This window comes from Panthera leo, chromosome D2 (genome assembly GCF_018350215.1).
Source record: "Panthera leo isolate Ple1 chromosome D2, P.leo_Ple1_pat1.1, whole genome shotgun sequence".
NCBI classification, from domain to species: domain Eukaryota; kingdom Metazoa; phylum Chordata; class Mammalia; order Carnivora; family Felidae; genus Panthera; species Panthera leo.
Genome location: NC_056689.1, coordinates 51,770,234 through 51,795,425, shown reverse-complemented (window position 1 = coordinate 51,795,425; position 25,192 = coordinate 51,770,234). Strand labels below are relative to the sequence as shown.

The following is a 25,192-nucleotide window of genomic DNA, read 5'->3' as shown; positions in this document are numbered from 1 at the left end:
GTAACTAACCTAAGATCCTTCTGAGATATTAATCTATTTGGCTATGATTTCCCTACCTTTTACCTGCAGTTAGCATTATCCCCAGCAAAAGTGAGGAAAGAATCATGTTGTTCCCTATAGCTCCAACATCAGTATTTTAGAAATATATATATTAAAACTAAGTTCCAAAGATACCAGTATAAATGTGAAAGGAAGACAATTCAACTGTCTCATGACTAATGCTTCACTGTCACCCTATAGCATTCTGAAGCATCATCTGGAAGGGAGGAAACAGACCACTGGCACCTCACCCACCCACTTACTTATTCAAGACCCAATTTAAGTTAACACTTGAATAACTTTAAACAGATGTACATCAAGGAGCAGAAAGACCACTAAAAGGTATTCCACAGCAGTGGTTTTAAATTACCCAGGAGCCAACTGAAGTAGGACAGAATGCTTTGAGACCACCAACCCTCAACTTCAATCAGAGAAACCTCACTTTCATCTCTTTTAACATGCTGGGATATGATCAAGATTTTCTCTGAAGAAATATTTCTGAGACTAAAAAGCTGGTTTGGAAACTATTACTCTTAATCAAATTGTCCTCTTAAAAAGGAAGTTTTTACTATTTGGTAGAGATATGCAAGTCTTTATACCACAGCTAAAAAAATGAAAAGAAACTAATAGTTCTCTAAAGATATATGATCAAAAAGGGTACGAAAGGTGAAAATCAGTCTAAAGTTTTCCACTTAGAAGGTGAGTGATATGAAGTGCCCAGATCAGTGGGAAGAATAGGGACTCTAAAAAAAAATGTTTCACATGGTTCCTTCATTAGCAAAAAAAAAAAAAAAAAAAAAAAAAATAGAGCTGAGAGAAGCTGTAATGACGAAATCTTACCTCCCAGGAAGGATTAAAAAGGTCATTGCAAAGTTCTTCACAAAAGCTTTCTAAAGGCCATTCATTTGTCTGAGTAAGAAAAACAGAATTACTACTAATTCAAAAGGTCTGTTTTATGCTAACAATTTAAGTAACTTAATAAAAGTGTATTTATTTGTAGGTCTAGTAAAAATATGCTTTAAAAATTTTAATAATTAAAATTTTTACTAATGAAGTAAAGATACAATAAAATTTCTCTCAATGGATAGATTATTACCTACTGACACATCAGTATGAAAAAATTATAAACAATTTCAAAAGACACTTTAGGGTATTTCAATAGTACCTCTTCAAGTAAGGAAGAACTGTCTGGAATATTATCAATCAAAACTTTGGAATCATTTGTAGACTGATTAATAACAACATTTGCTATTTTTCGTCTCTTTTCTTCTGGTTCCCCATCAGTGCTATCATTGCTAAAAAATAAAAGTCACCATTTTAAAAAGTGAATAAAGAATAATGTGAACCACAGTGAATGTAAAAGAATACATCATATGAACATTTGTTTTGCCACATTCATGGTTTACTTAAAACTTCATATATCAAATAAGTAAGATCAACCATGTAAAAAGTTTTGAGCAAAATATATTCCCCTACTCTCACTAATGAATGTAAAATAGGTTCATGAATTCTTGCTTTCAAACTGAATCACAAATTTAACAGTCTTTCTTTCTTCCTCTCTTCAACCAGCTCTTCTCCTTTTCATTTTAAACTCCCTTGGCCTAACAACCTAAATCTGGCCCAGCTTAACTTTTCTAGGCTTTTCTACCCAAGAGGAAACTAATGCACTGAGTAACACACTATAGTTCTACTAGCTCTTTAAAAAAGAGATAAATGACCAATGAAAAATGTGTCCAGAAAATCTGAAGAAATGTTACTTTATGACTAGAAAAAAAATATTGAGGCTAGCATAATAATAAAACATAACAAATGAGAAGACAAAACCACTTTATTCAGTATTAACAGAAAGGACAATCAGCACAGTTGAGGAACATACATCACTATTTTCTAAAATATCCCCCGTATCTTAATAATGTGACTTATTTGGCCAACCATTTTTTCTAAAGGTGATGAAAGAGGGGCACCTAGATGGCTCAGTTGGTTAAGTGTCCAATTCTTGGTTTCAGCTCAGGTCATGATCTTGTGGTTCATGAGTCTGAGCCCCACATCAGGCTCTTCAGCTTTTCGCTGATAGTGCGGAGCCTGCTTGGGATTCTCTCTCCCCCTCTCTCTGCCCCTCCCCCACTTGTGCTATCTCTTAAAATAGACTTATATAAACAAACAAACAAAAAAATAAATGTGATGAAAGAAATCTAACCTTCCTCAGTCTCATTCTCTATTACTCTTCCCCTAATTCTCTCCAATCTAGAAACACTGGTTGGCCACCTTACTCCCCTTGAACTTGTTAAGCATTTTTCTCCTTCCAGACATTTGCCCTTATGTTCCCTCTATTTGGAATGTCTTTTCCAAATATTCATAGGACTCGTATCCTCACTCCTTTCAGATCTTTAAAGAAAAGTCACTTCTGTGAATCCCTCCCGACTATCCTTATCTAAAATTTCAAATGTTCTCCCCACAACACATTTCACATGTTCCTTCCTTGTTTTATCTCCTTTTTCCTACTTAACTCTTATCATTAACATGATATATGCATATATACATATATGTGTGTGTGTATACATACATATATATATTTACTTATCTTTTAATTTTTTTTAATGTTTATTTATTTTTGCGAGAAAGAGACAGAGCACAAGTTGGGGAGGGGTAGAGAAAGAGGGAGACACAGAATCTGAAGTAGGCTCCAGGCTCTGACCTGTCAGCACAGAGCCCGATGTGGGGCTTGAACTCACGAACCATGAGATCATGACCTGAGCCAAAGTGAAACTCTTAACCAACTAAGACACCCAGGTGCTCCTATATTCTTTTTTTAAAATGTTTATTTATTTTGAGAGAGAGGGAGAGAGAGAGAGGGAGAGAGAGAGAGACAGAGTGTGAGCAGGGGGTGAGGTAGAGAGAGGAGGAGATACAGAATCTGAAGCAGGCTCAGGCTCTGAGCTATCAGCACAGAGCCCAAGGTGGGGTTTGAACTCATGAACTGTGAGATCATGACCTGAGCTGAAGTCAGATGCTTAACCAACTGAGCCACCCAGGCACTCCTACTTATCCCCTTTAAAAAAAGATTTTATGTTTAAGTAATCTCTACACCCAACATGGAGCTTGAACTTATAACCCTACGATCAAGAGTTGCATGCTCTACCAACTGAGCCAGCCAGATGCCTCTACTTATCTTCTCCCTTATTCATTTTTTCCTCCAGAATGTAAGTTCCATGAAGGCAGAATTATCTATTTTATTCACCAATGCATCCTAAGGGCTTAGAAAAGTATCTAGCACTCAAAAGGTATTCAGTAAATATTTGTGTAATGAATGAATCATAAACTCTGAAAAATAAAGTCTACTATTTCTATATTCAAATATTTGGGTAAAAGTGCTTATACAAATAAAGCCAATAGAAACCTATTAGGTTACTATATACAATCCTAATAAGTTGTTTACTTAAAAAACTCTGTAGTTTAATGAAGTTCAATTAAAATTTCATACTGAACAACTTAACAAGTAAAAATTTATACCAAGTAGATGTTTATTATTTACTCCCTTTGCACCTAGTTTTTAAATAAATACTGTAAACACTTACATTTTAGCTTTATATTTATAAACGGAAAAAACAAAAGGTCCTGTCATCTGCAAAAAAAACTTTGTAAGTTTTCATGTGTTTAATTACTCAAACATTTCTAGAACACCATAAAAGATTCTGATTTAACAGAGCCGAATGGGGCATTTTAATGAATGCCCCATTCGGCTCTGTTAAATGAAAATGAAAATCTGCATTTTAACACACCCCTCAAAGTGCTTCTGAACAAGGTTGTTTTGAACCACTCTTTTAGAAATGCTGTTCCAGACCATACACAGATACCACTTTTATTAATTCATTAAAAAAATGTGGACAGTGATTTTATCCAGAGTTCTTTCCTACAAGATTAAGTAAATAAACTTGGATTACTACCTCCTATTTGGTCTAGCCATCAGGCTAGAAGACAGATGATGTAACACTGTGACAGTTCTATACTAATCAATATTCTTAACTTGTGGCCCTTAGGGGCACCTGGGTGGCTCAGTTGGTTAAGTGTCCGACTTCGGCTCAAGTCATGATCTCGCAGTTCGTGGGTTCGAGCCCCATGTCAGGCTCTGTGCTGACAGGTCAAAACTTGGAGCCTGCTTCGGATTCTGTGTCTTCCTCTCTCTGCCCCTTCTCCCCTTACACTGTCTCTCTCTCTCTCTCTCTCTCTCTCTCGAACATAAACATGAAAAAAAAAAAACAAAAATAAAAACAAACTTGTGGCCCTTAGACCACCTCTCTGACTTCACTCGGTCCTACCCTCACCTCCGTCTACTCATCCTAGATATACTGCCTTTCTTTCTATTTCTTGAATAGTCTATGATTAAGGCATTTACATTTGTTCCCTCTGCCTGGAATGCACTTCCCTCGGAAGATCTTCAGCCCCCATTCAAAGGTCATAATTGGTAAGGAAAAATAAATCTGCATATGTGGATTATTCTGGGGAAGCTGTCCTAGTCCGTAGTAATAATAATCTCTGACAATTCAGCAAGACAATCCAAATGGTACTCCACAGCTAAAGACAATGTCAGCAAATGTTTTTAAAAATCAAGCAGACACAAATTTAATCTATAAAGCATCACTGTTTTAAATGAATAAGCAAAAAAAAAAAAAAAAATTACTACCTCTTTTCATTAGTTTCCACTGCATCTCTGGATCTCTGTTTTGCAAATAACTTGGCCATTCTTTTAGCTTTGTTCTTTTGTCTACTGCTCATTCCTGCTCGAAATTCTGAGTCAATCAATTCAGCTGCCTGGAGAGTCTAAAAGAATAAAAGAATGCTGAGTTTGAACTTTTGAAGTTAAAATAAATACCCACAGCCTCAGAAGAGTACTAAGTCTATAAATTTCACTATATCCAAACTGACCACAGTTTGACAGCTTCATGCTATTCTGTTATATGGTTATTACCATAATTTCACTCTTTTATTCCTTATTTCCTATTCTTCCAATTCTCAGCAGATGTTTGTATGTTTCTTAACTTTTTTTGTCACCGATGTAGCACAAATGTATGATCATAACCCACAGATAGGGTTTTGAAAAGGTGATACTTCAAAATGACCACAGTAATAAAGATGTGGTGGTACACAGATACAATGGAATATTACTCAGCCATAAAAAAGAACCAAATCTTGCGATTTGCAACAACTGGATAGATCTAGAGTATAACACTATGCAAAATAAGTCAGAGAAGGACAATCACCATGATTTCACTCATATGTGGACTTTAAGAAACAAAACAAAAAAAAGAAAAAGAAAAACCAAAAAACAGACTCTTATTAATCATAGAGAACAAATTGATGGTACGAGAGGGGAGGTGGGTGGAATGGGTGAAACAGGTGAAAAAGATTAAGAGTACACTTACCTTAACTCCAAGTAACATAGAATTGTTGAATCAATACATTGTACACCCAAAACTAATAACACTGTATATTAACTATATTGGGTTTAAAATAAAAATAAAACAAACAAAAAAACTGTAATACCACCCTAAAGTTGTAAGAATAAAGAATATTAATTAATATTCTTAATTAATTAATATTAATTAATATTAATTACAATATCACCTATTGAAAAAAAATTATAGGCATAAGTGATCCAGCATCCTATAGTCAACTTAACTCATATTGCTCCTTTTCTCTTAAGCCATCACTATCTACTGTTTTTTGCTGTCTTTTCCATTCATGGGAGACATTATAAAGGCTTTCAGTTCAAGCCTAAAAATCCTTTCTGCCCTTAACTGATTTAAGATTCAACTAAAATTCACTTTGACCACTAATTTGGGTCACCGGTATGGATATCCCACTACGGTCTTAGTCCAGAGACCAATGGCGCATATACAAGCAATGATAAACCTATGGCAACAAGTAACATTAAGCACCTCCTCCCAAAGGTCCATGACATATAAGGCCAACCCAACTTGGATCTCACAAACCTCAAAGTCTCTGCTGCCCATCCTACATACAACTATTCTGTCCATACCCCATCTTCTCTAATATACTTGGCTCATCTTTTTTCTTATACCATACACGATAACCACACTATGATCACATTACTACATTTTTGTTCCCTTTATTCTATTTTTATTTTTTATTTACACCTCATGCTTCTCTTTGCACCTCATTTCTTTCTGTTTCTTTATAGTTGTCATATTTTCTGCCTCTTTATACTCTTCTTTTTTCCTCAGGAATGTTCTTTTTTTTTTGTCTGCAAAAGTTATTCATCAACACATACTCCATTAACCCTAAAGAAAGGTTCGAAAATTCTGATGGTTTAGAGGACCAGTATAAAGGAAAAGGCCAAAAGAAAGACAAGATAAGCGTTTCATGACTGCAAAGCAAGAATTCTTAATAAGGACCAGGAAACTCTAAAAAGATACTGCAGTGGCAAGAGGAAAGAATACCAACCCCCTTGAATGTTAATATTTCAGTTGCATGTGAATTTTTCTTAGGAGAGAGCCACAGCTTTTTTACTGGAGCTTAAGCAGTTTGGGACATTAAAAAAGCAGCAGCAGCTTGTGAGCATCCAATGGGAATTTGAAGAATGGAGAAAAGGGAGAAATACAGAGCAAAATTATGGTACATCCATAAAACAAAAGAGAAAGAAGCTATCAAAAAAATACATGATCAATCTGTATGTACTGATATATTCAGCTACATGAAATGGGAAAAGATAAATATGGCTTAAAATACAAATACCTGTGTCTGCATGTACAAGTAATTCATGAAGGGTTGCCTGTGGGGCACGGGGACATGCATGTCCATCAATTATTAAAAACTTTTTACTTCATATTGTATACCTTTTTTCATTGTTTGAAAATTTTCTTATCATATCTGTTACTTTGCCAAATAAAAGAATAAATCACCGCTCTAAAGATTTCTAATATCATACTAGCCCTTACTATCCTCTACTCTCTCAAACATTTACTTTTTTTTTTTTTTCCACTGAAGAACAAAGGAAAAAGCAATTGGTGCAACTGGGATCTCTCAATAGCAGTGGCTCCAAAAGGCCCACCACAGCTTTTATCTAACAGTCAATCCAGAGTTTATAAGGTAGGCTGAACTTCTATCTCTTTAGGATCTGTTACCAGAAATCCAATTCATGAAGACACTAAATACTAAATTATGGTGCAACAAGCCGCAATGAGCAACAGCATTTTTTTTCATTGCAATAACATGGCAAGATGAAGCAAAACCCTTGTATTACTTGCAGTCAAATAACCAAAGATTTTACCTACAGGTTGTTTATTTACAAGGGCTGTTGAAGTTGGAGTATAATCCAGATCTTCATCATTGAAGAGTTCTTCAGTACTCATTCCAATGGCTTCTCCCATATTAAGACCAAGTTTCTTTTGTAATAGTTTCCGTTGGCGTGCTATCCTCTCTTTAGGATCCACTTCACCTTTAAACAGAAAAGAAATACATTTCCTCCAAATCAGGTAAGAAGTTTTCTAATCAATGAAGATCAAACTTGATTAAAAGTAAAAAAATTTTAACTATTACAACACCCCTCTCAGGAGGTGGCTCAGTCAGTTAAAGTCCAACTCTTAATTTCGGCTCAGGTAACGATCTCACGGTTCATGGGACCGAGCCCCACGTCAGGCTCTGTGCTAACAGCGCCGAGTCTGCTTGGGATGCTCTCCCTATCTCTCTCTGCCCCTCCCCTGCTAACACATGCACTTTCTCTCAAAATAAATAAACATTTAAAAACAAACAAAAACCACTCCTCCTGACAATAAAACAAATCATACTCACAATTTGAACATGTCATAAACTCTATTATCTAACTATGATTGAAAAATAGTGTTCTAGGGGCACCTGGGTGGCTCAGTCGGTGAAGTATCCAAATTCGGCTCACGTCATGATCTCACAGCTTGTGAATTCGAGCCCTGCGTCAGGTCTGTGCTGACAGATGAGAGCTTCGAACCTGTTTCAGATTCTCTTTCTGTCTCTCTCTGCCCCTCCCCGTTCACATACTATCTCTCTCAAATATAAATAAACATTAAAAAGAAAAATAGTGTTCTCACTAACAAAACATTCTAGGAATTTTCACTGAGATCCCACCATTGCCCCACTATCAATTATCAAGTATATATAAAAGGAGATTCATGCTTATGGAAATAAACCAATTTTATTTATTTATTCATTCATCCATTCTCCACACCCATCATGGAGCTTGAACTCACGACCTTGAGATCAAGAGTTGCATACTTGGGGCACCTGGATGGCTCAGTTGGTTAAGTGTCTGACTCTTGATTTTAGCTTAGGTCATGATCTCATGGCTTGTGAGTTCCAGTCCTGCACTGGGCTCTGCGCTGGCAGTGCAGAACCTGCTTGGAATTCTGTCTCTCTCTCTCTCTCTCTTTCTCTCTCGCTGCCCCCTCTCCCCTGCTCATGTTCTTCCTCTAACATTAAAAAAAAAAAAAAAAAAAAGAGCCTCCAGTCTTCCTAGTTTGAGGAACTAGAGGAAAAAGAGTTAAAGTTCACTATAGCCACTGAAAGGTAAAGAAAACCCAAAAAAGAGAGAGCCAGAGAGAAGACCCAAATTCTGTAAAACCTCAGCCAAAACTCTAGCTTAATTATAAACTATGTGAGCACATGGCAGACTCCAAACAGTCCAGCTAAAGCTAAAAAGTGAATTGAGATTTGAGCTGTTGTCCATCTCAGAGGAATTGCAATTTGAGTTTCACATACTTAAATGCCTGCTAAAACAAGCAAAAAAAGAAAAAATCAAACCAAAATCCTTTTTCGAAGAATATAACGGAATCCAGCCTAAACAATATATATAGCATTTATCACGTGAGGGACAGGATTCAAAATTAAGCAACATACAAAGAATCAAAAAATGTATCCCACTCTCAAAAGAAAATTAAGGAAGACCAACTCTGAGATGACCCAGATGTTAGAATTAGAACACATGATTTTTAAACAGCGAGTTTAACAATGGTTAATAAGGAAGATACTGTCACAATGAGAATACAGAATACCTCAATAAAGAAACAAACCATAGGGGCACCTGGGTGGCTCAGTCGGTTAAGTGTCAGACTCTTTTTTTTTAAGTTTTTTTTCCTTAATGTTTCTTTTTAAGAGAGAGACAGACAGAGTGTGTGAGCAGGGGAGGGGCAGAGAGAGAGAGAGACACAGAATCCAGGGCAGGCTCCAGGCTCCAAGCCGTCAGCACAGAGCCCAACGCGGGGCTCAAACTCACAGACCGCCAAAGTCGGACACCTTGAACGAATGAGTCACCCAGGTGCCCCAGCATCTGACTCTTGGCTTTGGCTCAGGTCATGATCTCGTGCTTTGTGGGTTTGAGTCCTACATACAACTCCAAACTGACCATAGGGAGCCTGCTTGGGATTCTCTCTCCCTCTCTCTCTGCCCCTCCCCTGCTCATGCTCGCTCTCAAAATAAAATAAAAAAAAAAAAAAATTAAAGTTAAAAAAAAAAAAGAAAGAAACAGAAACTATAAAAAAGAAGCTGAAAGAACCATATACTTGTAAAGGGTGAATTATATGATGTGCAAAATATGCCAATAAAGGCATTTAAAAAAAAAAAAAAGTAGATCTGGACTGAACTATACAGAATCTGAAATTTTAAAAATCAGAGTGGGCCTAACGTCTGAATGGAAATATCAGACAAAGCATAAGTGAATTTAAAGATGAGAGGAATAAAAGTACCCAATATGAAGAACAGGGAGGGGGGAAAAAAAGACCTAAAGAAAACCTGAAAATGAGATTAAAAAAACAATTCTACTTACAATATCATTACAAGCAAAACTTAAAACTTATACTCTGAAAACTACAAAAATCCTGGTGAAAGAAATTAAAGATCTAAGTAAATGAAAAAACATTCCATGTTCATGGATCATAACACAATTACTATCGTTAAGACTGTAATACTTCCCAAACTGATACAGAGTCACAATTCCTATCAAAATGCCAGCTGACTTTTCTGGAGACACCGAAAAACTGATCCCAAAATTCATATGGAACCAGAAACATCCATAACAATCCTGAAAAAGAAAACAAAACAAAACAAACTGGAGGCTCAAGCTTCTTGATTTTAACACTTATCACAAAGCCAAAGTAACCAGGACAATGAGATACTGGCATAAAGATAGACATCAGTGGAACAGAACTGAGAGTCCAGAAATAAAACTATAGTTCTATGGCCAATTGGTTTTCAACAATGGTGCCAACATCATTAAGTTCTTTTCAAAAAAGGTGTTGACACAACAGGTTAACTACATGCAAAATAATGAAGTTAAACCCTTAACCTCACAACACCACAAAAATTAACTCAAAATGGGTCAAATACATGATAATATAAGAGCTAAAGCTCTAAAACTCTTAGAAAAAAACACAGGAGTAAATAACCTTAGATTTGGCAATAGCTTCTTAGACATGACATCAAAAATTTGAAAAAAAAAAAAAAGAAAAAGATAAGATGCACTTCATCAAAATTATTAACTTTTGTGCTTCAAAGGCTATCATCTAGAAAGTAAAAAGAGAACTCGGAATGGGAGGATATGTTTGTAAGTCACCAATAGGAGATTTGTACTTAGAATATATAAAGAACTCTTACAACTCAATAATAAAAGACAAGTATCTCATTTAAAAAATAGGCAAAGGATGTGAATAGACAGTTCAAAGAAGATACACAAACAGTCAATAAACACATGAAAAGATGTTCAATGTCATGAATCATCAGGAACATGCAAGTCAAAACTATAAGATATCACTTCACATTCACTAACTAGTATGGTTATAATCAGTCAGTTAAGAACAAGTGTTGGCAAGGACACGGAGAAATCAAAATCCTCATATACTGCTGATGGAATGTAAAGTGGTAGAGCAAGTTTAGAAAACAGTCTGGCATTTCCTCATATGGTAAAACATAGTTACCACATGATCAAGCAATTGCACTCTTGGGTAGCCATACAGGAGAAAGGAAAACACGTCCATACAAAAACTTTTACAGTAAACCCCCGGATTGCGAGTAACTTGTTCTGTGAGTATTCTGCAAGACAAGCAAACATTTCTAATAAATTTTAACTTGATAAATGAGCAATGTCTTGCAATGCTAGTAGTACATGACACTGAACATCACATGATCACAAATGAGCCAAAGGTGTTCTCTGTTCTCTCTCTCTCTCTGCAGGATTGTGGGTGATGGCCTCCCACTCTTGGATGCTCAGTCTCAGGCTGCGGTGTTTGGCAGAAATCAGCGGGTGCAAGCCCTATGTCAGGCTCTGTGCTGACAGTTCGGAGCCTGGAGCCTGCTTAGGATTCTGTATCTCCCTGTCTCTCTGCCCCTCCCCCACTCATGCTCTGTCTCTCTCTAAAAATAAACATTGAAAAAAAATAAAAAAGAAATAAAGAAGAGAGTAGCTTAACACTACATCACAATGCCTATGTCATTCACCTTTCTTCATCTCATCAAACAGGCATTTTATCATCTCATATCATCACAAGAAGGTGAAGTACAATACAGTAAGATATTTCAAGAGAGATTTCTATAACCTTTATTAAAGTATACTGTTATAATACTTCTATTATTAGATATTGTTGTCAACCTCTTACTGTGCTTAATTCATAAACTAAACTTTATCATAGCTTTGTATATAGAAGAAAAAATGGTATATACAGAGTTTGGTAATATCTACGTTTTCAGGCATCCACTGGAGTCTTGGAATGTATCCTTTATGGATAAGACTACTGTGTAAAGTTCCAGTTTTGAAACACAGAAAGAGTTCTGAAGATCAGCTGCACAACAGTGTAAATGTACTTAATATTATTGAATTATACATTTAAAAATAGTTAAGATGTAAATTTTGTTATCTATAGTCTACCACAATTAAAAAACTGACACATCCTATAACAGGAATAAAAACTATAGAGGGAATCAAAATGAAGTACTTTTACTACAAAACGGATAAACCTTGGAAACATTCTGCTAAGAAGCCAGTTGCAAAAGACCGTATTTTAGATGATTCCATTGATAAGAACTGTCCAGGATAGGCAAATCTAGAGAGACAGAAAGATGCTTAGGGCCCAGAAAGGGAGGGAAGAAAGAAGGGTGTAGGAGGTTGATAGCCAAAGGATACAGGGTTTCTTCTTGAGATAAGGAAAATACTCTAAAACTGACTGCACATATCTATGAATATACTAAACACCACTGAACTGTATGCTTTAAAAATGAGTGAATTGTATGGTATGTGAATTATGTCTCAACAAAGCTATTTTTTTAAAAATGTAAGGCTGCTCTACCTGGAGAGAAAAACACTAGGCATCCAAAAGCGAAGACTGCTGGATCACAAGTCCATGACACACAGAAGTCCAAAATCAGTCCTCTCATTTCAGGCAAAGTCCTACTGCAGAAAGTAACCCACACAACTGCAAAGGAAAATCAGACTAGCACCTATACAAATCATGTATGTGTCCTTCATATATGAGGAAACAAACAGATGAGACATTTAAAGAAAATCTAATTAGAGGATTTTAAATGAGCACTGTTGAGCATACTGTGACTTATCATCATTAAAATCCAAGTTCCCCCAAAACTGGGGTTCCCAATCCTGGTTACATATCAGAGTCACCTGTGTAGTTTTTTCTTTTAAATACAAAGACCTAGAGCTCTCCACAGACCTATTAAATCAGAATTTCTAAGATAAGACCAAACACGTATTTTTTTAAGTGACAGGGGGACACTGACTTTTACTCCTGGATAAGGACCAATGATCTCTGATATGATGACAATAGTAAAATTAGTAAGCTTACTGTTGAGAGAGAACTTTTTTCAAATTGGAAAGTTTTTGAAATGACTTCTACCTCCCACATTAGAAAAACTATGCTTTTCTGGAACTTAACCAAATTCTCCTTTTAATTCTCTCCAAAAATAATTAAACTACAATTGACCCTTGAACAACACACAAGGGTTAGGGACACCAATCCCCCAAGCAGTTAAAAATCTGTGCAACTTCTGAGTCCCCAAAAACTTAACTACTAATAGTCTCCTGTTGATCAGAAACCTCACCAATAACATAAACAATCGATGAACATGTATTTATATATTATACACTACATATTCTTACAATAAGCTAGAGAAAAGAAAAGTGTTATTAAGAAAATCATAAGGAGGGGTGCCTGGGTGGCTCAGTAGGTTGGGCCTCTGACCTTGGCTCAGGCCATGATCTAGCCATTCCACAGTTTGAGCCCTGGGTCAGGCTCCTAAGAGCTGGAAGCCTAGAATCTGTTTCAGATTCTGTATCCCCCTCTCTCCCTCTGCCCCTCCCCAATTCATGCTCGCTCTCTCTCTCTCTCTCTCTCTCTCTCTCAAAAATAAAATAAACCTTAAAAAAAATTAAAAATTAAAAGTCATAAGGAAAACATAATTACAGTACTGTACTATATTTATCAAAGAAAAAAACACATATAAGTGTACCCACACATTTCAAAAACCTATGTTGTTCTGAGGTCAACCAAAGATCTTTCAACAGAAACCATACTGGGGTGCCTTGGTGACTCAGTTGAGTGTCTGACGCTTGACTTTGGCTCAGGTCATGATCTTGCAGTCTGTGGGATTGAGCCCCCAGTCAAATCCCTGCTTGGGATTCTCTCTCTCCTTCTCTCTGCCCCTTTCCTGCTCCTTCTCTCAAAATAAATAAACTTAAAAAAAAAAAAAAAAAAAAAAAAAGAAGGAAGAAAGAAACCATATTAAGAGTTAATAGGTATTTGTCTTTTTTTTTAATGTTTATTTATTTTTGAGAGACAGAGCAGGGGAGGAGCAGAGAGAGAGAGAGACACAGAATCTTAAGCAGGCTCCAGGCTCTGAGGTGTCAGCACAGAGCCTGATGTGGGGCTCAAGCTCAAGGACCACGAGATCATGACCTGAGCTGAAGTCGGACGCTTAACCGACTGAGCCACCCAGGCGCCCTGTTTGCCTTTTTTTTTTTTAAGAGGAACAAGTGAAGATCACTTCATTAACTTAGCTAGACAGATATGCTTTGAGTAATAACTAATTTTATTAGCAACAAAACCTGTTCTCTTTTGGTCTTAGGCAAAAGAGCAACTTATTTACTTACAGAAATCCATCAAAAACATCAAGGTTTTTTCCACTCAAAGCATGAATCCTGAATGGCCAAAACATTATTTTACATCCAGATGGATTCTATAAGTTTAAAGATAATGGGACAAGGACCTACCCAACATTTATTTTTCATTTTTAGTGTTTGCTTTGGTCACCAGCATGAGTAGATCCAATTATTTAAAATTTAAAACACATGATAAAAAAGATAAAAAAGAAAAAAAAGAAAACTGTCATACAGTCTCCCAAATGTCCAGAATTGTGAAAACAGCATCACAATCTGTACTAATCCAGGCTTTTAAAATCTACTCAACTGGGAGAACCTGGGTGGCTCAGTCGGTTTTAACCATCTTGAGTTCGGCTCTGGTCATGATCTCATGGTTCATGAATGTGAGCCCCATGTTGGGGTCTGCGCTGACAGCACGGGGCCTGCTAGAGACTCTCTCTCTCTTCTTCCCTCTCTCCTTCTCTCAAAATAAATAAACTTGAAAGAAAAAAATCTATTCAACTGAGGCTCTTGGGTCACACTTTATAATTTCTCTAATACATAATAAAATGCCTGTTCAAATACTAGTATGTATATATTTTTTTTTAATTTTTTTTTTAATTTTTTTTTTTAACGTTTTATTTATTTTCGAGACAGAGAGAGACAGAGCATGAACGGGGAAGGGGCAGAGAGAGAGGGAGACACAGAATCGGAAGCAGGCTCCAGGCTCTGAGCCATCAGCCCAGAGCCCGACACGGGGCTCGAACTCACGGACCGCGAGATCATGACCTGAGCTGAAGTCGGACGCTTAACCGACTGAGCCACCCAGGCGCCCCTACTAGTATGTATATATTAACAATGCACAGATATAGTACAAAGTCACTGAAAAGAAAATATTCATATGGTACATTAGATCCAAATATTTTTGGTTATCTTCTCCACCCACAGGGCCTCCACCTCCCCAACTGCAAACTTCAGTCAATTTACATTTTGTAACATCTATGTTGATTTTGCATGGGTGATATACAGCATGCCAAGTAATAAATTAGTCTGAACACACACATTTCAGATTTTCTTCTATCGGACTACTACATACCTGATTTTTCATCTTGTACTTCAAATTCTGCACCAGCAGATCCCAAAAGTGATGCCCCATGCTGTAACAATCTACATATATCAAATCTGTCAAAATTCAAGCGATCTGTAGCAGGTGAATCTTCCATAGCACTTTCTGAAGTAGATTCTAAATGAGGTTGAAAAATATTTAATTTGATTATAAAGTCAAAGTATAGAATGAAAGAAAACAGCATCATGTGGGGTGGTTGGGTAACATTTTAAGACAAGTAAAAGGGAGAATTAAGTAGAAAAGCTACTGTGGATTTACTTATGATCAGCTCTTATTTACGAATAAACTATTTAGTTGGAGCCCCCCCACTTCTACAAACTATCAGAATGCCAGTGGGTGTAGGTATAGCTGTTTTTGACTACAAAAGCACATTATATGAAGAAATGCATCCCATATTGAAAAACGTATGCTAAATGCCATACTGTCTCCATTTACTGTTTAACAGTTTGAAAATACCAACGTAATAGCCTGAGTTCATTATAGTGCAAAATTGGAAGACAAACATATTCACATACTATATTCATATATAATAAGCTAATAAGCATCATTCCTCCCTATACCTGAGGAATATCTATGACACAAAGCAAACTATTCATTCAATAGGTCTCCTCATAATATGAGCAAATTATAATCTCCTGGTAAATTGCAAAAATCATACATCCATCTGAGGCCTAAAAGTATCCGTAAAATGTTTTGTATTCCTCCCAAAAAAAGGTTATGCCATGATGAATTTGAAATATTGTAACTGTTCACTGACTTAATAATTTACCTAGCAGGTATTTGCATATAATTCATCTATTAAACAAAGCATAATTGCTTTAAATTTTCCAGTGATGATAAGCAACCTTACCATAAATTTTAATGCTGGTGTAACTAATTTATTATTTTATAAAAAGAATCTGAGTTCTAATATCTCTATATACCAAAATAAGCATGGAAATAAGCTGAAAAAGAGGAAGCTCTTTTCTAGAACAAGTTATAACTTCTGGTCATGTATTTCATTTGATGAGGGAAGACTAATATAATCATTCAAAATAACAGGTGCTAGATAATTAAAGCAAAAATTTTAGACAAGCTAAAATGTATAATAAAAGTGAAGTTATCAAAGTGACTTGAAAATTAAAACAGGTTGCACCATATTCTCAATTAAAATGTACACCTTTACAATTTTTTTTTATGAAATTTATTGTCAAATTGGTTTCCATACCACCCAGTGCTCATCCCAACAGATGCCCTCACCAATACCCATCACCCACCCTCCATTCCCTCCCACCCCCATCAACCCTCGGATTATTCTGTTTTTTAAGAGTCTCTTATGGTTTGGCTCCCTCCCTCTCTAACCCTTTTTTTTTTCCTTCCCCACCCCCACGGTCTTCTGGTAAGTTTCTCAGGATCCACATAATAGTGAAAACATATGGTACCTGTCTCTGTATGATTTATTTCACTTAGCATAACACTCTCCAGTTCCATCCATGTTGCTACAAAGGGCCATATTTCATTCTTCTCATTGCCAAGTAGTATTCCATTGTATATATAAACCACATCTTTATCCATTTGTCAGCTGATGGACATTGAGGCTCTTTCCATAATTTGGCTATTGTTAAAAGTGCTGCTATAAACATTGGGGTACAAGTGCCCCTATGCATCAGCACTCCTGTATCCCTTGGGTAAATTCCTAGCAGTGCTATTGCTGGGTCATAGGGTAGATCTATTTTTAATTTTTTGAGGAACCTCCACACTGTTTTCAGAGTGTCTGCACCAGTTTGTATTCCCACCAACAGTGCAAGAGGGTTCCCGTTTCTCCACATCCTCTCCAGCATCTATAGTCTCCTGATTTGTTCATTTTGGCCACTCTGACTGGCGTGAGGTGATATCTGAGTGTGGTTTTGATTTGTATTTCCCTGATGAGGAGCGACGTTGAGCATCTTTTCATGTGCCTGTTGGCCATCCGGATGTCTTCTTTAGAGAAGTGTCTATTCATGTTTTCTGCCCATTTCTTCACTGGATTATTTGTTTTTCGGGTGTGGAGTTTGGTGAGTTCTTTATAGATTTTGGATACTAGCCCTTTGTCCAATATGTCATTTGCAAATATCTTTTCCCATTCCGTTGGTTGCCTTTTAGTTTTGTTGATTGTTTCCTTTGAAGTGCAGAAGCTTTTTATCTTCATGAGGTCTCAATAGTTCATTTTTGCTTTTAATTCCCTTGCCTGTGGAGATGTGTCAAGTAACAAATTTCTGTGGCTGAGGTCAGAGAGGTTTTTTCCTGCTTTCTCCTCTAGGGTCTTGATGGTTTTCTGTCTCACATGCAGGTCCTTTATCCATTTTGAGTTTATTTTTGTGAATGGTGTAAGAAAGTGGTCTAGTTTCAATCTTCTGCATGTTGCTGTCCAGTTCTCCCAGCACCATTTGTTAAAGAGACGGTCTTTTTTCCATTGGATGTTCTTTCCTGCTTTGTCAAAGATTAGTTGGCCATACTTTTGTGGGTCCAATTCTGGAGTCTCTATTCTATTCCATTGGTCTATGTGTCTATTTTTGTGCCATACAAATTTTTTAAAGCATACATTCATTTTTAACTATCATTGCAGTCAGAAAAATAATTTCCACTACAAGATATCTAAAGGACACATAAGAAATTAAAGACTCCTCCAAATATCCATATATAACTGTGCTTAAATTTAAAAAATAATTACACTATTCTCCCAGTAACAAGAGAAAACACTTTCAAATATTTACACTGCACTGATTTAGTTTCCTTTTTTTTTTAAGGACATAAATTCGTTGAGGGAAGCAATAATCTCCATAAATCAAGCATAGAATTAATAATTTAAAAAATATATATGAAAATATAATTTATCTAATATCTTAAAGCATGGTGAAAATCACCTTATTCAATGTCATTTCCCGACAAAGCTGTACCTGAAAATTAAGGCTTTAAATTAAAACTGTAATTTTTAAAATATAAAATGTATAGTATAATTAATTCTACAGTTAGATTTTTATTGCAAACTACTTTTACCACTTAAAAGCACCTTGTCTGGTTCTTGGTATTGGATTCCACTCAGGTACATTTTTCACTATAGCTTCAACAGCCTGTCCTGCTGCAATGCGGGTATCCCAATTTGTACTCCTTAAATATATCAACACCTTAAAAAATTAAAAGATACAACAGTTACTCCAAAAAATATTGTTTGTTCAAGGTAGTCAGAACAGAGAAATACAAATTTACTTGTTGTTAATTTATAGTTTAGTACTTGGGCTTTATATATAAATTATAGATATATATGTGAATACATATAAATACATACACCTTGGAATTACTGTTTACAAGATTCTATCATTCACAGGAAATATCACTACACCTTAAAAAAGGGAAACAGGAAACTTTTATTTAAAAAATACTTAAGTGTTGGGGCACCTGGGTGGCTCAGTCGGTTAAGCATCCGACTTCAGCTCAAGTCATGATCTTGCAGTTTGTGAGTGCGAGCCCCGCATTGGGCTCTGGGCTGGAAGCTCAGAGCCTGGAGCCGGCTTCGGATTCTGTGTCTCCCTCCCTCTCTGCCCCTCCCCCGCTCACACTCCGTGTCTCTCTCAAAAATAAACATTAAAAAAAATAAATACTTAAGTGCATTTAAAAAATAACCTAGCTTTTAACATACTAAAAAGTACAATGTGTATTTTCATGACGTCCCATTACTTATTGCAAAGAGTTAAAAAACTAGTATAAAGAATAAGGGAGCCTGGGTAGCTCAGTCAATTAAGCATCTGACTCGATTTCAGCTCAGGTCATGATCTCACTGTTTGTAGGATGGAGCCCCATGTCAGGCTCTGCTCTGACAGAGCCTCCTTGAGATTCTCTCCCTCTCTCTCTGACCCTCCCCTGCTCATGCTCTCTGCCTCTCTCTCACAATAAACATTTTTTAAAAACTAGCAGAAAGAATAAATGAGTTCAGCAAGATTGGAAGTTATAAAATCAATATACAAAAATTAATTGTGGGATGCCAGTGTAGCTCAGTCAGTTGAGCTTCCAACGTTTGATTTTGGCTCCTCAGGTCATGATCTCATACAGGTCACAATGTCACACTTCCTAGATCAAGCCCAGGGTCTGGAGTGTCTGGCTCTGGGGTGACAGCTCCAAGCCTGCTTGGGATTCTCTAGCTCCTTATCTTTCTGCCCCTCCCCCACTAGCGAGGGCATACACTCTGTCTCTCAAAGTAAATAAACATTAAAAAAATGAATTGTATTGTAATACACTTTCAATAAACAACTTGAAAATAAAAATTTTTAAATCACATTGTTTTTTTTAACATTTATTTATTTTTGAGACAGAGAGAGACAGAGCATGAACGAGGGAGGGTCAGAGAGAGAGAGGGAGACACAGAATCCGAAACAGGCTCCAGGCTCTGAGCTGTCAGCACAGAGCCCAACGCGGGGCTTGAACTCACGAACCGCGAGATCATGACCTGAGCCGAAGTCGGACGCTTAACCGACTGAGCCACCCAGGCGCCCCTGTTTTGTTTTTTTTTTTTTTTAAAGAGAGAGTCTACCCGCACAAACTGGGGAGGGGCAGAGGGAGAGAGAAACTTAAGCAGGCTTCAGACTGAGCACGGAGCCCTGTTGGGGCTGTAGAGATCCCACAACCGTGAGATCATGCATGACCTGAGCCAAAATCAACAGTTGGACACTCAACTGACTGAGCCACGCAGGCCCATAAAAATAATAATAGCATCAAAAAGTATAAAATACTTAAAAATAAACTTAATCCTCAGATCAGTTTTCTAGGTGTGCAGGATGGTTTAGTGTTGGTCTGGCTGTATTTCATGGACACGAGACACACAAAAAACTTCCATGCTGTTCCGCCATCTTGGCTCCCTCCTTAAAAATAAACTTAAAATGCAAGACTCGTATACCGAACATTACCAAAAAATTCAAAATAGCATCAAAAGAAATTAAATAAAATCTAAATACAGTCAACAGAAAAACACCTCATGTTCATGGATATAAAGATTTAATACTGTTGGGGCGCATGGGTGGCTCAGCTGGTTAAGCATCTGGCTCTTGACTGAAGTTCAGGTCATGATCTCATGGTTCATGAGTTCGAGCCCCACATCAAGGTTGACAACGCAGAGCCTGTTTGGGCTTCTCTTCCTCTCTCTCTGCCCCTACCTGGCTCATGAACACACATGCTCTCTCAAAATAAATAAACTTTAAAAAAAAGAAAAAGATTTAATATTGTTAAGATAGTAATACTCCCTAAATTGATCTACTTATTCAACAAAATTCCTATCAAAATCCCAGCTGATATTTTTGCAGAAATGGGCAAGTTGATCCTAAAATTTATATGGAAATGCAAGGGACCCAGAATCACCAAAACAATCTTGAAAAAGAATAATAAAGTTGGTATATTCATACTTCTTGATCTCAAAACTTGCTACAAAGTGGTAGTAATCAAGACAGTGTGGTACTGGCAAAAGAACAGGTACACAGATCAATGGAAAAGAACTGAGAGTCTAAAAATAAAATTGTGTCTATGGTCAACTGACTTTTAAGAAGAATGCCAAGACAATACAATGGAGAAAGAATAGTTTTTTCCACAAATGGTGCTGGGGCAATAAAATGATGACTGTGAACACCTACCTTATCCCATACACAAAAATTAACTCAAAATGAGCCATAAATCTAAAAATAACAGCTAAAACTATACAATTCTTAGAAGAAAACACAGAGGTAAACCTTTGGGACCTTGGATCAGGCAAGATTTCTTAGATTGATCCCAAAAGCACAGAGATATGGAAAAAAAAAGGATAAATATGACTTCATCAATCTTAGTAACTTTTGTACTTCAAAGGATACATTTAAGAAAGTGAAAACACACACAAAAAAAAAAAGAAAGAAAGAAAGAAAGAAAGAAAGAGAAAATACAACCACAGACTGGAAGAACATATTTGCAAATCAAATACCTGGTAAGGAGCTTGTATCCAAAATATATAAGGAACTCTTACAACTCAATATTAAAAGAACAAATATCCCACTTAAAAATGGGCAAAGGATCTAGGCAGTTCAGTCAGTTTATGGTCAATAAACACATAAAACAACATCACTGTCACCAGGAAAATGCAAGTCAAAACTATAATGACATATCATTTCACACTCACTAGTATGGAAATAATCAAAGTCAGTTAATAACAAGCACTGACCAGGATATAGAAAAATTAGATCTCTCATAAACTGCTGTTAGGAATGTAAAACTATGGAGCCAGTTTGGAAAACAGTCTGGCAGGTCCCCAGAAAGTTAAACGTAGTTACTATATGATCCAGCAATTCTATTTGCAGGTATATACCCAAGAGAAATGAAAACATACACCCACACAAAAACTTGTATGTGAATTTTCACAGTAGCATTATTCATCAAAGGCCAAAAAATGGAAACAACCCAAATGTCCATCAACTGATGGACAGATAAATAAGATGTGATAGATCCATATAATATATTCATATCATATCCATACAATGGAATATTATTTGACAACAAAAATGGGGGAAAAAAGGAATGAAGTAATGAGACACACTTCAATATGAAAGAATCTTAAAAATATTATTTTAAATGAAAGAAACCAGTCATGTTTATATAAAATATTCAGAATAGGCAAATCTATAGGCAGAAAGCAGATGAGGTTGCCTAGGGATGGGTATGGGAGGAGTACTAGAGAATGACTGCTAATGGGCATGAGGTTTCTTTTGGGAGAAATAAAAATATTTTAAAATTAGACTGTGGTGATGATTGCACATATCTAAAATCATTGAGGGGGAACCTGGCTGGCTCAGTCAGTGGATCTTGTAGGTCTTGGAGTTGTAAGTTCGACCCCTACACTGAGTATAGAGATTACTTAAAAATAAAATCTTTTTTTTTTTTTTTTTTTAACGTTTATTTATTTTTGAGACAGAGAGAGACACAGCATGAACGGGGGAGGGGCAGAGAGAGAGGGAGACACAGAATCGGAAGCAGGCTCCAGGCTCCGAGCCATCATCCCAGAGCCCGACACAGGGCTCGAACTCGCGGACCGCGAGATCGTGACCTGAGCCGAAGTCAGACACCTAACTGACTGAGCCACCCAGGCACCCCAAAAATAAAATCTTAAAAAAAGGTAAAATAATTGAATTGTGCACTTTACATGGGCAAATTGTATGGTATGTACATTATATTTCAGTAAGTTTAAAAAACAAAATCAAAAGGCAACAGGAAAACAATGAGGGGAGAAAAAAAGAGGATAGGAGGTGAGAAGGTACTAAAGACAAACTTTGCCTCTTTTGGAATTATTTGATGACAGCCAGCAAGCCGGGACCTAAGTTAAGAAGACCAGAACTCACCTGGAAGGCTGGAAACCTTTTCTCAGTTCAGCACAAATTAGTTTTGCTCACTGTTTCCAGTTTCAGCTCATTCAGTCCTCAATCTCTTCCCTTGGGATGAGAAGAAATGGGTATACCTCTCTATCCCCCTACCTTACACATGAGTATAATGCATCTAATATGCATTCTTCTCCAGGGACACCTGGATGGCTCAGTCAGTTAAGCATCTGACTCTTGATTTCAGCCCAGGTCATGATCTTGTGGTTTGTAAGATTGAGCCCTACATCGGGCTCTGTGATGACGGTGCAGAGCCTGCTTGGGATTCTCTCTGCCCCTCCCCTGCTTGCATACACACTCTCTTGCAAAATAAATACACATTTTAGAAATTAAAAAAAACAAAACAAGACAAAACATGCATCCTTCTCCATTCTGAGAACATGGAGCCTGTGGATGTCAAACCACTGTCTCTTCGTCTACATACTGTTTAGAAAGTATTGATAATATCTAACTGGGAAATATACTGGAAAAGACAGTCACTGTCAGCCCTCATGATAGGAACTATGTAGTACAGATTTGTACATTCACAACAGCTTAGAACTCCTACTCATATGAATCAAAGAGAGACAGATGAGAATGAAAGGAGGGGGTAATACCAGCAGGAAGAGAGTTATCTTGGGATTTCTAATGTCTGGGCTATTATATTGCTCTCCCACCCTCCTCCCTACCCAAGCTCCCCAATACACAAAGTGCTCCTGTTTTTATTCTGCATGCCAGAGAATTATTAAGCACGTGGAATGTATTGCTTACTATCATACAGGCACACTTCTACAAGTCCACAGAGTTCAATAAATACACAGCCATTGCTTAGGGAAAGAATATGGGCTAGGATTATGAAAACATTGATCCATCAAAGCAGAAAGCCTCCACTTTCAAAACAGGTGATAACTAAAAATGTAATGACAGAGGCTCCTGGATGGCTCAGTCGGTTAAACATCTGACTTCCGCTCAGGTCATGATCTCACAGTTTGCGAGTTCAAGCCTCGCGTCGGGCTCTGTGCTATTGGTTCGGAGCCTGGAGCCTGCTTCAAATTGTGTCTCTTTATCTCTCTGCCCCTCCCCTGCTCACACTCTGTCTCTGTCTCCCAAAAAATGAATAAACGTTAAAAAAAAATTTTTTTAAATGTAATGACAACTTGCTTCTCATATATTTCAATCATTTCCCATGAGTACTCAATCATCTGAAGACAACTATAATTACTAGCTGTTAAAAACAGGTTAGACCACTAATGAACTAGATTAACAACTTAGCTCATTACCAAACTGGGTCAGATTAAAATTTGTGCCACAGGCAAAAAGTTCTATGTTGTCAAATCCCTTAGACAATTAAACCTGATACAAAAAAAAAAAAAAGCCAAAATATTTTAAATCTTGTGACAAAAAGATGAAATTTAAAAAAATATTTGGAGACACAGTAAGATATTTAATGGACTCTGAAGACCACAAATGTGACTAAAATAAGACAATTTCTGGGGCACCTGGGTGGCTCAGTGGGTTAAGCATCCGACTTTGGCTCAGGTCATGATCTCACAGTTTGTGAGTTCGAGCCCTGCGATGGGCTCTGCACTGACAGCTTGGAGCCTGGAGCTGCTTCGGATTCTGTGTCTCCCTCTCTCTCTGCTCCTCCCCTGTGCCTACTCTGGGTCTCTCTCTCTGTCTCTCAACAATAAACATTAAAATTTTAAATAAGTAAATAAATAAAAATAAGACAATTTCTATCATTATATTCCTACCCACAGATAAACTTCTACAATAGCATTATACTAAATGGAAAAAAAAAAGGGGGGTTCTTACTTTAGATAAAAGATTATTTAGTTCATGGGGATGAAGCTTTACCACTTCTCCAAGTTGCTGTGCAGCAGCTTTTCTTGTAACTGGAGTAGTGCCAGTATCCAGTAAGATAAAAAGACGGTCAAGCCTAAAATAACAAAAATATAATGATTATTCTGAAACATGTTTCCTCATAGGTGTAAGCTTGAGTCAACAAATGTATTGAGCATTTATGAAAGAAGACCTATTCTAGGGTTGCAGGAGAAACCTCTACACTCAAGGAACTTGCAATTGGGGGTAGGGTGAGAAGGAAGGCAAGTACACAAATAATTAGAATACAGTGTACAATAACACATATTCTAGAAAAGAAATGCAAAGTGCTTTGAGTGGGAACAGAGGAAGTAAATACTATATATCCCCAACTGTATAATATTGAAAAGGCTTCATAAAAGAAATAGTATATGGGATGGACTTTCATAGGTCAGCCATGAAGGTCTTGGTGCAAGAAAGAGATGGGACTAGAGCTCTATTTTAGGAAGATTAATCTGGCAGCAGTGTGAAGCATGAAATGTAATGGAAGAAAACTTTTAGAGAATTTTAGTCTAAAAGAGCAGACCTAAACTACGATCATGACTAGAAGCCTAGAAAGAAGTTGGGAGAGACACTGCAGAGGCAAAACATACATAGTGTAATAAGAATGTCAAGGAAATGAAAGATTTCTCAGACTCTGGA

At 36.9% G+C, this 25,192-nt stretch overlaps 1 protein-coding gene across 2 annotated transcripts in view; it reads right to left on the bottom strand.

Annotated features, from left to right (window-relative positions):
* BTAF1 (B-TFIID TATA-box binding protein associated factor 1) overlaps positions 1–25,192 on the bottom strand; it is a 118,832-nt gene that overhangs the window by 80,515 nt on the left and 13,125 nt on the right. Inside the window, exons 2-8 of one of the 2 annotated variants that reach the window (XM_042907614.1) lie at positions 24,485–24,608; positions 18,319–18,433; positions 15,261–15,407; positions 7,332–7,495; positions 4,721–4,857; positions 1,205–1,334; positions 880–948 (exon numbers count right to left, since the gene is read on the bottom strand). In XM_042907614.1, coding sequence (XP_042763548.1) covers positions 880–948; positions 1,205–1,334; positions 4,721–4,857; positions 7,332–7,495; positions 15,261–15,407; positions 18,319–18,433; positions 24,485–24,608 — 886 coding nt within the window. Of the gene's footprint in view, positions 1–879; positions 949–1,204; positions 1,335–4,720; positions 4,858–7,331; positions 7,496–15,260; positions 15,408–18,318; positions 18,434–22,654; positions 22,772–24,484; positions 24,609–25,192 lie in introns of those variants that run through there. The other variant, XM_042907615.1, reaches the window with a different exon arrangement.